The sequence below is a fragment of the Oncorhynchus gorbuscha genome, linkage group LG11 (assembly GCF_021184085.1).
Source record: "Oncorhynchus gorbuscha isolate QuinsamMale2020 ecotype Even-year linkage group LG11, OgorEven_v1.0, whole genome shotgun sequence".
Classification (NCBI taxonomy): domain Eukaryota; kingdom Metazoa; phylum Chordata; class Actinopteri; order Salmoniformes; family Salmonidae; genus Oncorhynchus; species Oncorhynchus gorbuscha.
The window spans coordinates 502,873-517,133 of NC_060183.1; the positions used below are offsets into that span (position 1 = coordinate 502,873).

The following is a 14,261-nucleotide window of genomic DNA, read 5'->3' on the forward strand; positions in this document are numbered from 1 at the left end:
ATACTACTGGTATTCTGGTATTCCTATATACTATCACTATACTACTGGAATATGGGTACTCTAATACACTATACTACTGGTATTCTGGTATTCCTATATACTATCACTATACTACTGGAATATGGGTACTCTAATACACTATACTACTGGTATACTGGTACTAATATATACTATCACTATACTACTGGAATATGGGTACTCTAATACACTATACTACTGGTATACTGGTACTCCTATATACTATCACTATACTACTGGAATATGGTTACTCTAATACACTATACTACTGGTATACTGGTACTCTAATATACAATCACTATACTACTGGAATATGGGTACTCGAATACACTATACTACTGGTATACTGGTACTGCTATATACTATCACTATACTACTGGAATATGGGTACTCTAATACACTATACTACTGGTATTCTGGTACTCCTATATACTATCACTATACTACTGGAATATGGGTACTCTAATACACTATACTACTGGTATACTGGTACTCCTATATACTATCACTATACTACTGGAATATGGGTACTCTAATACACTATACTACTGGTATACTGGTACTCTAATATACAATCACTATACTACTGGTATACTGGTACTCTAATACACTATACTACTGGTATTCTGGTACTCTAATACACTATACTACTGGTATAGTGGTACTCCTATATACTATCACTATACTACTGGAATATGGGTACTCTAATACACTATACTACTGGTACTCTAATATACAATCACTATACTACTGGTATACTGGTACTCTAATACACTATACTACTGGTATACTGGTACTCCTATATACTATCACTATACTACTGCCATTCTGGTACTCTAATACACTATACTACTTGTATACTGGTACTCCTATATGCTATCACTATACTACTGGTATACTGGTACTCTAAAACACTATACTACTGGTATACTGGTGCTCTAATACACTATACTACTGGTATTCTGCTATTCCCATATACTATCACTATACTACTGGTATTCTGGTACTCCTATATACTATCACTATACTACTGGTATACTGGTACTCTAAAACACTATACTACTGGTGTTCTGGTACTCTAATACACTATACTACTGGTATACTGGTACTCTAATACACTATACTACTGGTATTCTGGTACTCTAATACACTATACTACTGGTATTCTGGTACTCTAATACACTATACTACTGGTATTCTGGTACTCCTATATACTATCACTATACTACTGGTATTCTGGTACTCCTATACACTATCACTATATTACTGGTATACTGGTACTCTAATACACTATACTACTGGTATTCTGGTACTCTAATACACTATACTACTGGTATTCTGGTACTCTAATACACTATACTACTGGTATTCTGGTACTCCTATATACTATCACTATACTACTGGTATTCTGGTACTCTAATACACTATACTACTGGTATTCTGGTACTCTAATACACTATACTACTGGAATATGGGTACTCTAATACACTATCACTATACTACTGGTACTCTAATACACTATACTACTGGTATTCTGGTACTCTAATACACTATACTACTGGTATTCTGGTACTCTAATACACTATACTACTGGTATTCTGGTACTCCTATATACTATCACTATACTACTGGTATACTGGTACTCTAATACACTATACTACTGGTAAACTGGTACTCTAATACACTATCACTATACTACTGGTACTCTAATACACTATACTACTGGTATACTGGTACTCTAATACACTATACTACTGGTATTCTGGTACTCTAATACACTATATTACTGGTATTCTGGTACTCCTATATACTATCACTATACTACTGGTATTCTGGCACTCTAATACACTATACTACTGGTATTTTGGTACTCTAATACACTATATTACTGGTATTCTGGTACTCCTATATACTATCCCTATACTACTGGTATTCTGTTACTCTAATACACTATACTACTGGTATTCTGTTACTCTAATACACTATACTACTGGTATTCTGGTACTCTAATACACTATACTACTGGTATACTGGTACTCTAATACACTATACTATTGGTATATGGGTACTCTAATACACTATATTACTGCTATTCTGGTACTCCTATATACTATCACTATACTACTGGTATTCTGGTACTCTAAAACACTATCACTCTACTAGTGTACAGGTTTGCTGTTAAACGTTTCCTAATCAGTTTTTAAAAAATGGAACACTCACTTATAATGGTGACCTGTGGACATGTAATGTTGACTTGGGAGCACTAGTGTTAGTCAGATAATACATTACATGGTTACACATGGTTCCATCTGTATCGTTGTTTCCAGTCCAGTGTGCTCAGGCTGTTGTTACATGTATCACCTGAGGGGTGCGCATCACCAGCAGTCTTCTTAGTCACTTTACGTTGTCTGTGAAAACCAGTAGCATGGACAAGATAGAATAAATCAGTTCTTTATTCAGATGTGGCTCTGGGCTTAGCGATACCACAGCCTCTGCTATAGAAACTAACGGAGCATGGCTTTGTATCCGTAGTCACACCTTTACAATGCAGAATACAGGTCGTCTGTCTCCCATCCCGTTAGTGTCCGTAGTCACACCTTTACAATGCAGAACACAGGTCGTCTGTCTCCTAACCCGTTAGTGTCCGTAGTCACACCTTTACAATGCAGAACACAGGTCGTCTGTCTCCCAACCCGTTAGTGTCCGTAGTCACACCTTTACAATGCAGAACACAGGTCGTCTGTCTCCCAACCCGTTAGTGTCCGTAGTCACACCTTTACAATGCAGAACACAGGTCGTCTGTCTCCCAACCCGTTAGTGTCCGTAGTCACACCTTTACAATGCAGAACACAGGTCGTCTGTCTCCCAACCCGTTAGTGTCCGTAGTCACACCTTTACAATGCAGAACACAGGTCGTCTGTCTCCCAACCCGTTAAAATCGATTTTACAGGAGCTACATTTTCTTCTTTCTGGCACAGATTCATGGGAAGATCTTAATTAAAATTAAAAGATCTTAATTAAAGTACACACAAATTAACCATTTTATTTTACCTTTATTTAACCAGGCAAGTCATTTAAGAACAAATTATTATTTTCAATGACAGCCTAGGAACAGTGGGTTAACTGCCTGTTCAGGGGCAGAACAACAGATTTGTACCTTGTCAGCTCGGGGATTCGAACTTGCAACCTTTTGGTTACTTGTCCAACACTCTAACCACTAGGCTACCCTGCCGCCCCATCCATCGTGACATACATACTATGACAATTTCAACATAAACCCTATTTAAATAAATAAATAAAAAATGCACAGAAAATGGATTGTATGCAGTATGGATGAGCTGAGATGGAGATGGAGGTCATTACCACCAAAATAAATGATTAGGCCTTTTTTAGGTGTGACGCAGAATGTCACATCACATCAACGTGTGCCAGGGATAAAAATTTTGGGAACCACTGCTTCGTAGAATACCTGTTTGATGTCCTGTCAAATGGAGAAGGTGCAGGTATAGAAGTTACCACTAGGTGGACTCAGAGAAGCACTCAGTGACAGCTACTGCCATGTTCCTATGGTCTGATTGAACAGCAGTAACTTATCAGAACTGTGTAGACAGCTGGCCACTGTCACTATATACTTATACAGGTTACAAACTGCAACCCGCTTTGAGTAAGAAATGATGAATGTATTCACATGAAATGCCTTGGTCCGCAGCGGGTCTCTCTGTGAACAGGGTAGTCTTAGAAAGGGGGCTGGGCCTTTTTGCGGTACGCTTGTAAGTCTCTGATTGTCCGAAATGGTTCCAATAAGTCTTCTGGTATTCGGTGACTTGTTGTGAAGGCCTGAACAGAACTCTAAAGTTGATTTTCCTTCCAATTCGCTCTTGAAGATGCTTCTTTGAAGATAGGCTAGCATTGGTTCGATGTGGTGACGAGCGTCGCGTAACAAGATGGTTTGAGCAGACTAACAGGATGGTCCTACTTAAATTTGCTTTCGAAGATACTTTATTTAGGACAGCTAATCAGCTGTACCAGAGATTGTCCTGGAGGTGAGTTTATCGTTTCCACCTCGTGTTGAGAGTCAAAGTTCAAACCACTTAAACAAGCAGCTGCAGCATTTATGGTCTAACATGGTCTTTTGCTTGAAAGGGGTGGTTCTGGCAGGGTGACACGTTCTCGGGGCGGTGACTGCTCACTGTACAAAGTTGTGGAAAACATCCCTTTTTTAAAAAAAACTCAAAATTGTTCATATTATATTCACAATGCATAGTATGGAAACCTCATATATGTAGTGGGTATACTTTCCAGGTTACAGTATTTCCTTTATAATATTTTTAACGACATCACAAAATAACAAACAAAATGACATTAGTGTTCTATAGATGACCTCTGACCATTTCCCACCTTCTATGTTAGAAATATAGTTCCAGTAGTTGCTTTTGAACGTGTTAGAGTTTCTGCAGGAAAAGGTCTGTGGAGAAAAAGCACATTCCTTTGGTGAATTTGGAGAGGGCAGGCCTGGATCTTGTCCCCTGATTTACAACAGGACGTGAGTTGTTAATCCCCTCTAGTTCTTTCCTTCCCCCTCTACGGGTGAGAGGAGGTCTGATTGATCATTACAAACCTGATCTGAACTATTTGGATTCTACTGGACAGTCATGACATCGTGTTTCTTGGCCCAGCAAGTCTCTTCTTCTTATTGGTGTCCTTTAGTAGTGGTTTCTTTGCAGAAATTCAACCATGAAGGCCTGATTCACACAGTCTCCTCTAAACAGTTGATGTTGAGATGTGTCTATTACTTGAACTCTGTGAAGCATTTATTTGGGCTGCAATTTCTGAGGATGGAACTCTAATGAACGTATTCTCTGCAACTCTGGGTCCTTTCTGGTGGCGGGCCTCATAAGAGCCAGTTTCATCATAGCACTTGATGGTTTTTGCGACTGCACTTGAGTTCTTGAAATTTTGCAGATTGACTGACCTTCATGTCTTAAAGTAATGATGGTCGTTCTTGCCATAATATGGTCTTTTACCAAATAGGACTATCTTCTGTATACCACCCCTACCTTGTCACAACACAACTGATTGGCTCAAACGCATTAAGAAGGAAAGAAATTCCACAAATTAACTTTTAACAAGGCACACCTGTTAAATGAAATGCATTCCAGGTGATTACCTCATGAAGTTGGTTGAGAGAATGCCAAGTGTGTGCAAAGCTGTCATCAAGGCAAAGGGTGGCTACTTTGAAGAATCTCAAAAATAAAATATATTTGGGTTACTACATGATTCCATATGTGTTATTTCATAGTTTTGACGTCTTCACTATTATTCTACAATGTAGAAAATAGTAACAAATAAAGTAAAACCCTGGAATGAGTAGGTGTCCAAACTTTTGACTGGTAGTGTATGTGTGTGTCTACTGACCAAAAATATAAACGGAACATGTAAAGTGTTGGTCCCAGGTTTCATGAGCTGGAATAAAAGATCCCAGAAATGTTCCACACAAAAAGCTTATTTCTATAAAATGTTGTTTCTCATTTTGTGCACAAATGTGTTTACATCCCTTTTAGTGAGCATTTCTCCTTTGATAATCCATCCTCCTGACAGGTGTGGCATATGAAGAATCTGATTAAACAGTATGATAATTACACAGGTGCACCTTATGTTGGGGACAATAAAAGGCCACTCTAAAATGTGTAGTTTTGTCACACAACACAATGCCACAGATGTCTCAAGTTGAGGTAGCATGCAATTGGCATGCTGACTGCACGAATATCCACCAGAGAATTGAATGTTAATTTCTCTACCATAAGCCGCCTCCAATGTCATTTTAGAGAATTTGGCAGTACGTAGAACCAACCTCACAAACGCAGACCACTTGTGACCACACAGAAACGTCATAAAAAACAGCTCCAGGAATCTGAGGGCCCGGAAACAGGCTCGTTGATACAACGTTGGATTGTCGCTAGCAACAGCTTCTGAGCAGATCCAGTCGATGATTTGATACAACGTTGGATTGTCGCTAGCAACAGCTTCTGGGCAGATCCAGTCGATGATTTGATACAACGTTGGATTGTCGCTAGCAACAGCTTCTGGGCAGATCCAGTCGATGATTTGATACAACGTTGGAAGTTCGCTAGCAACAGCTTCTGGGCAGATCCAGTCGATGATTTGATACAACGTTGGAAGTTCGCTAGCAACAGCTTCTGGGCAGATCCAGTCGATGATTTGATACAACGTTGGATTGTCGCTAGCAACAGCTTCTGGGCAGATCCAGTCAATGATTTGATACAACAGATTGATGAGCAACAGCTTCTGGGCAGATCCAGTCGATGATTTGATACAACGTTGGATTTGATAGCAACGGGCAGATCCAGTCGGATTTGATACAACGTTGGATTCGCTAGCAACAGCTTCTGGGCAGATCCAGTCAGCTGATTTTTGATACAACGTTGGATTGTCGCTAGCAACAGCTTCTGGGCAGATCCAGTCGATGATTTGATACAACGTTGGATTGTCGCTAGCAACAGCTTCTGGGCAGATCCAGTCGATGATTTGATACAACGTTGGATTGTCGCTAGCAACAGCTTCTGGGCAGATCCAGTCGATGATTTGATACAACGTTGGATTGTCGCTAGCAACAGCTTCTGGGCAGATCCAGTCGATGATTTGATACAACGTTGGATTGTCGCTAGCAACAGCTTCTGGGCAGATCCAGTCGATGATTTGATACAACGTTGGATTGTCGCTAGCAACAGCTTCTGGGCAGATCCAGTCGATGATTTGATACAACGTTGGATTGTCGCTAGCAACAGCTTCTGGGCAGATCCAGTCGATGATTTGATACAACGTTGGATTGTCGCTAGCAACAGCTTCTGGGCAGATCCAGTCGATGATTTGATACAACGTTGGATTGTCGCTAGCAACAGCTTCTGGGCAGATCCAGTCGATGATTTGATACAACGTTGGATTGTCGCTAGCAACAGCTTCTGGGCAGATCCAGTCGATGATTTGATACAACGTTGGATTGTCGCTAGCAACAGCTTCTGGGCAGATCCAGTCGATGATTTGATACAACGTTGGATTGTCGCTAGCAACAGCTTCTGGGCAGATCCAGTCGATGATTTGATACAACGTTGGATTGTCGCTAGCAACAGCTTCTGGGCAGATCCAGTCGATGATTTGATACAACGTTGGATTGTCGCTAGCAACAGCTTCTGGGCAGATCCAGTCGATGATTTGATACAACGTTGGAAGTTCGCTAGCAACAGCTTCTGGGCAGATCCAGTCGATGATTTGATACAACGTTGGATTGTCGATAGCAACAGCTTCTGGGCAGATACAGTCGATGATTTGATACAACGTTGGATTGTCGCTAGCAACAGCTTCTGGGCAGATCCAGTCGATGATTTGATACAACGTTAGATTGTTTAGCAACAGCTTCTGGGCAGATCCAGTCGATGATTTGATACAACGTTGGAAGTTCGCTAGCAACAGCTTCTGGGCAGATCCAGTCGATGATTTGATACAACATTGGATTGTCTAGCAACAGGATATCGATGATTTGATACTACGTTGGATTGTCGCTAGCAACAGCTTCTGGGCAGATCCAGTCGATGATTTGATACAATGTTGCACTTCACTAGCAAGAGGTCAAGACCGTTAGAAAGGGAGACAGACAGGTGGAGAAGATAGATGAATATTGGAACCAGAATTTTCTATAGGATATTTTTGAGTTTTTGACCTGTCTGCTACATTGGTCTATTTTAGGTTAACGATGGAAGTTAGACCTACTGCTACATTGGTCTATATGTTATCTCTGAGTTATAGACCTACTGCTACATTGGTCTATAGGTTGTCTCTGAGTTATAGACCTACTGCTACATTGGTCTATAGGTTATCTCTGAGTTATAGACCTACTGCTACATTGGTCTATATGTTATCTCTGAGTTATAGACCTACTGCTACATTGGTCTATATGTTATCTCTGAGTTATAGACCTACTGCTACATTGGTCTATAGGTTATCTCTGAGTTATAGACCTACTGCTACATTGGTCTATATGTTATCTCTGAGTTATAGACCTACTGCTACATTGGTCTATAGGTTATCTCTGAGTTATAGACCTACTGCTACATTGGTCTATAGGTTATCTCTGAGTTATAGACCTACTGCTACATTGGTCTATAGGTTATCTCTGAGTTATAGACCTACTGCTACATTGGTCTATAGGTTATCTCTGAGTTATAGACATACTGCTACATTGGTCTATAGGTTATCTCTGAGTTATAGACCTACTGCTACATTGGTCTATAGGTTATCTCTGAGTTATAGACCTACTGCTACAATGGTCTATAGGTTATCTCTGAGTTCTATGCTCTCATGTCTGTAGGCTCCAATGGATCATGGTGTATCAATGTGTCCATATGAGGGGGGCTCTCGCCCTAGCTGAATTTTAACATTTCGTTTTAAAATGTTATCCCCTGTGTAGCAGTGACCACAAAGACGCTCCTCTTTGGTTAGCCATGTCTTTTTGTGTCTCCCTTTTTAGCCAATTGGTGGTCGCTGAGCTTGGTCAGGATCTGTCTCTGTTTGATAGCTGACATGCAGGACTCTTTTCAGGGTTCAGCTCTTGGGTTTCCACTGCTTTGAATTGCAGGGATGTTTTGTGGCTTCATTACAAATGGTGACAACATTTGAATTTTCTCTCCTCCCCCTCCCTCTCCTCTCCCCTCTTTGTCTCTCTCCTCTCTGTCTCGCTCCCTCCCCCAATCTCTCTCGCCTGTTCCCCCCTCCCCCTCTCCTCCCTCTGTCTCGTACCCTCTCACTCTCCTGTCTCTCTCGCCTGTTCCCCCTCCCCCCTCCTCCCTCTGTCTCGCACCCCCTCCTCTCTCCCTCTCCCGTCTCTCTCCGATCGCTCTCCTTTTCTCTCCCCCATCCCCCTGTCTCTCTCTCTCTCTATCCCCCCTGTCTCTCTCTCTCTATCCCCTGTCTCTCTCTCTCTCTCCCCCCTGTCTCTCTCTCTATCCCCCTGTCTCTCTCTCTCTATCCCCCTGTCTCTCTCTCTCTATCCCCCCTGTCTCTCTCTCTCTCCCCCTCTGTCTCTCTCTCTCTCCCCCCTCTGTCTCTCTCTCTATCCCCCCTGTCTCTCTCTCTATCCCCCTGTCTCTCTATCCCCCCTGTCTCTCTCTCTCTCTATCCCCCCTGTGTCTCTCTCTCTCTATCCCCCCTCTCTCTCTCCCCCTCTCTCTCTCCTCTCTCTCTCCCCCTCTCTCTCTCTCTCCCCCTCTGTCTCTCTCTCTCCCCCCTCTGTCTCTCTCTCTCCCCCTCTGTCTCTCTCTCTCCCCCTCTGTCTCTCTCTCTCCCCCTCTGTCTCTCTCTCTCTATCCCCCTGTCTCTCTCTCTCTCTCTCCCCCTGTCTCTCTCTCTCTCTCCCCCCTCTGTCTCTCTCTCTCTATCCCCCTGTCTCTCTCTCTCTATCCCCCCCTGTCTCTCTCTCTATCCCCCCTGTCTCTCTCTCTCTCTATCCCCCCTGTCTCTCTCTCTCTATCCCCCCCTGTCTCTCTCTCTCTATCCCCCTGTCTCTCTCTCTCCCTATCCCCCTGTCTCTCTCTCTCTATCCCCCTGTCTCTCTCTCTCTCTCCCCCTCTGTCTCTCTCTCTCTCTCCCCCTCTGTCTCTCTCTCTCTCTCCCCCCTCTGTCTCTCTCTATCTCCCACTCTCTCTAGAAGATAACTATGACTCCCTGAGACTGTGTGGTAGATACAGGGAGAACAGTCCTCCCTCCTTGCACTCCTCCATTTCTCCTTTCTCCCTCCACAACTCCTCCTCCATCCCTCCATTCTCCCTCCACTCCTCTGTCTCTCCTCCTTCCTCCTCTGTCTATAGAGGTGGTCAGGACTGGCTCAGTCAAGTGAACAAGAGTCACTCATTTACCTCAGGTAAGTAACACATCACAGACACTAATGCAAGTTCCCCTCACCTCACTAATACCTGCCACCTAATACCTGACCACCCCACTATCACTACCCACCTAGTTTAACACACTGACCACTCCACTATCACTACCCACCTAGTTTAACACACTGACCACCCCACTATCACTACCCACCTAGTTTAACACACTGACCACTCCACTATCACTACCCACCTAGTTTAACACACTGACCACCCCACTATCACTACCCACCTAGTTTAACACACTGACCACTCCACTATCACTACCCACCTAGTTTAACACACTGACCACACCACTATCACTACCCACCTAGTTTAACACACTGACCACCCCACTATCACTACCCACCTAGTTTAACACACTGACCACCCCACTATCACTACCCACCTAGTTTAACACACTGACCACCCCACTATCACTACCCACCTAGTTTAACACACTGACCACTCCACTATCACTACCCACCTAGTTTAACACACTGACCACCCCACTATCACTACCCACCTAGTTTAACACACTGACCACTCCACTATCACTACCCACCTAGTTTAACACACTGACCACACCACTATCACTACCCACCTAGTTTAACACACTGACCACCCCACTATCACTACCCACCTAGTTTAACACACTGACCACCCCACTATCACTACCCACCTAGTTTAACACACTGACCACCCCACTATCACTACCCACCTAGTTTAACACACTGACCACCCCACTATCACTACCCACCTAGTTTAACACACTGACCACCCCACTATCACTACCCACCTAGTTTAACACACTGACCACCCCACTATCACTACCCACCTAGTTTAACACACTGACCACCCCACTATCACTACCCACCTAGTTTAACACACTGACCACCCCACTATCACTACCCACCTAGTTTAACACACTGACTGACCACCCCACTATCACTACCCACCTAGTTTAACACACTGACCACCCCACTATCACTACCCACCTAGTTTAACACACTGACCACCCCACTATCACTACCCACCTAGTTTAACACACTGACCACCCCACTATCACTACCCACCTAGTTTAACACACTGACCACTCCACTATCACTACCCACCTAGTTTAACACATTGACCACCCCACTATCACTACCCACCTAGTTTAACACACTGACCACCCCACTATCACTACCCACCTAGTTTAACACACTGACCACCCCATGATCACTACCCACCCAGTTCCCCTCAGCCTCACTCACTGCTCAGCCCAATAGCTCTCTCAGACCTGAGCACCTTTAACTATGCTCGGCCATGAATGGAAAAAAGAACCTGTCTGGTATTTATGCACATGTTCTTCTCTCTCAGCAAGGTACCAGAATATTAAACCAGCGTTGCTGCCCCCAGGAGGCAGAGGCCGGGACTACGGATCAGTGGGTCTGGACTGTGGGTCAAACTACTCCGTGACTATGATTATAGGAGACAAGCAGTCTGCCGCTTCTCCCACTCTCAGTTGTGATGGTAGTGGTCCATCTATCACCAGTCACACTGACCCACAGCGCCCCCTCCTGGATGGATGGCAGCACAACTCATATCACCAGGACTCTACTACAAGAAGGCAGCTTCACCAGCACCAAGCAATGTACCACCACGACCAGGAACCATCTCTGAGGTCCTGCACCAGTCTGCCTCCGCCACGCAAGAAGTCTGTCTTCAACAAGTTCTTTGGGAAGAAAGACTGAAGCTGTTATAAATCAATCACATATTTCTTACCTTTCTTTTGGTATTTTCTTAAAACTGCATCATCGTTGGTTAAGGGCTTGTAAGAAAGCATTTCACTGTTGTATTCGGCACATGTGACAAATAAAATTTGATTTGATATTTTATGAAGTCCTTATTTACTTTTACAGTCCTTTCTTGCCCGACAGCTGAGTTATAACGGAGTCAAGTTAACATCATAGTGGCACGTCTGAACTCTGACCTCGAGTTTGCTATGTGAGGGCTGCTGTACTCTGTATTTTTACTCAATAAGGATTGGAAACCATGCAGGCTTTGTGTATTAATGTGTGGTGCTCATTAAATGACACCTGCTACATACAGTAGCTAATCTATTTGTTTGAACCATGCGTGTGTGCTGGTAGTTTAGGATGCCTGTGTGAGATTTCTGCACTGCATGGTGATAGATTTGATATCTTATTAAGACAATCATCCTTCTGTTGGTTGACCTGAGTTTTGTATAATGTGGACTGCTGTGTTTTTACTGCCTTGTATATTATCTGGCAGTTTTAAAGCTGATTTCCTGCGATTCACCATTGCTTATATCCTGTTCATATTATTATTTATTTTTGGGTTGGGGCCCCCTGGAGGTTAGGGCCCCCTGGAGGTTGGTGGCTCCCTGGAGGTTGGGGCCCCCTGGAGGTTAGGGCCCCCTGGAGGTTGGTGGCTCCCTGGAGGTTGGGGCCCCCTGGAGGTTGGGGCCCCCTGGAAGTTGAGGCCCGCTGGAGTTCGGTGGCTCCCTGGAGGTTAGGGCCCCCTCGAAGTTGGGGCCCGCTGGAGGTTGGTGGCTCCCTGGAGGTTGGGGCCCCCTGGATGTTTACCTGTAAAAATACAGGTAAAACAAGCTGTATGTCCTGGATAATAGTGGGCCCTGACATGATTGACACCTTGATAAATGATTGACACATTGATACATGATTGACACATTGATACATGATTGACACCTTGATAAATGATTGACACCCTTGATAAATGATTGACACCCTTGATAAATGACACCTTTGATAAACTGCTCAGATAAAGAGATTTAGTTTAAAAACCTCTTAAGGACCTCTACAGAAGGGACAGATCCTTAAAGTCGTCTTTTTCGCAAAAAGGTCCAACTGATTCAAACCCGTTTTCAGTACATTTCATTTCAATTCAAATTACTTTATTGGCATGACTTAACAATGTACATATTGCCAAAACGTACATATTGCCTTTCAATACCACACCTTGTGAGGATAACGGCAATGAGCCTTTTTCTAAAAGGCTTTATTAGTTGGAGAACACATTAGGAGGGATCGTAGCCCATTGCCCTCTTCTATTCAAACCACCAGATTCCAATGGGTTTTCAGTCCGGAGACTGAGATGGCCATTGCAAAACAAATAACCATTCATTTGTGGATTTTGATGTGTGCAGAGGCAACCATTTTTTTTGGCTAAAATGTCCTGGATAAAAGTTCATGATGCCGTTGACCTTACCCCGGACCATTGGAGCAAAAGGAGCCCACAGCTACTGTAGAACATGCTGGTGGATCTGTAATGTTATGGGGCTATTGACCTTCCACTGGTCCGGGGCCCTTGGTAAGGTCAACGGCATCATGAACTTTACCCAGTACCAGGACATTTTAGCCAAAACACATGATTCAATATGTGTTATATCATAGTTTTGATGTCTTCATTATTATTCTACAATGTAGAAAATAGTAAAAATAAAGAAAAACCCTGGAATGAGTAGGTGTGTCCAAACTGTTGACTGGTCCAGTAGAGTAGCCACTAATATATATACATACATACATACATACACACACATACATATATACAGCAGGTGTTCCTACTTACAAAGCATGTAGAGGTCTGTCATTTTTATCAAAGGTACACTTCAACTGTGAGAGAAAATCCAGAAAATCACTTTGTATGATTTTATAGACCTTGTAGACCTTCTCCAGATCCTTCAGGTTTCGGGCTGTCGCTGTCTACAGATACACTGTATTAATGGATACAATAGGCCTGATAAGAATCAATATGGACCATCAGTAGGTCTGATAACAACATGGACCATCAGTAGGTCTGATAACAATATGGACCATCAGTAGGTCTGATAACAATATGGACCATCGGTAGGTCTGATAACAATATGGACCATCACTAGGTCTGATAACAATATGGACCATCAGTAGGTCTGATAACAATATGGACCATCACTAGGTCTGATAACAATATGGACCATCAGTAGGTCTGATAACAATATGGACCATCACTAGGTCTGATAACAATATGGACCATCACTAGGTCTGATAACAATATGGACCATCAGTAGGTCTGATAACAATATGGACCATCACTAGGCCTGATAAGAATCAATATGGACCATCAGTAGGTCTGATAACAATATGGACCATCAGTAGGTCTGATAACAATATGGACCATCACTAGGTCTGATAACAATATGGACCATCACTAGGTCTGATAACAATATGGACCATCACTAGGTCTGATAACAATATGGACCATCACTAGGTCTGATAACAATATGGACCATCACTAGGTCTGATAACAATATGG

General features: G+C 43.0%; 1 protein-coding gene across 4 annotated transcripts in view; it reads left to right on the forward strand.

The window, feature by feature from the left end:
• LOC124048026 overlaps positions 1-11,824 on the forward strand; it is a 39,243-nt gene extending 27,419 nt beyond the window's left edge. For 2 of the 4 annotated variants that reach the window (XM_046368383.1, XM_046368385.1), the window contains 2 exons: positions 9,737-9,949; positions 11,307-11,824. In XM_046368383.1, coding sequence (XP_046224339.1) covers positions 9,737-9,949; positions 11,307-11,680 — 587 coding nt within the window. In that variant the 3' untranslated portion in view covers positions 11,681-11,824. Of the gene's footprint in view, positions 1-9,736; positions 9,950-11,306 lie in introns of those variants that run through there. The other 2 variants (XM_046368384.1, XM_046368386.1) reach the window with 2 other exon arrangements.
• The last annotated feature ends 2,437 nt before the right edge of the window (positions 11,825-14,261 follow it).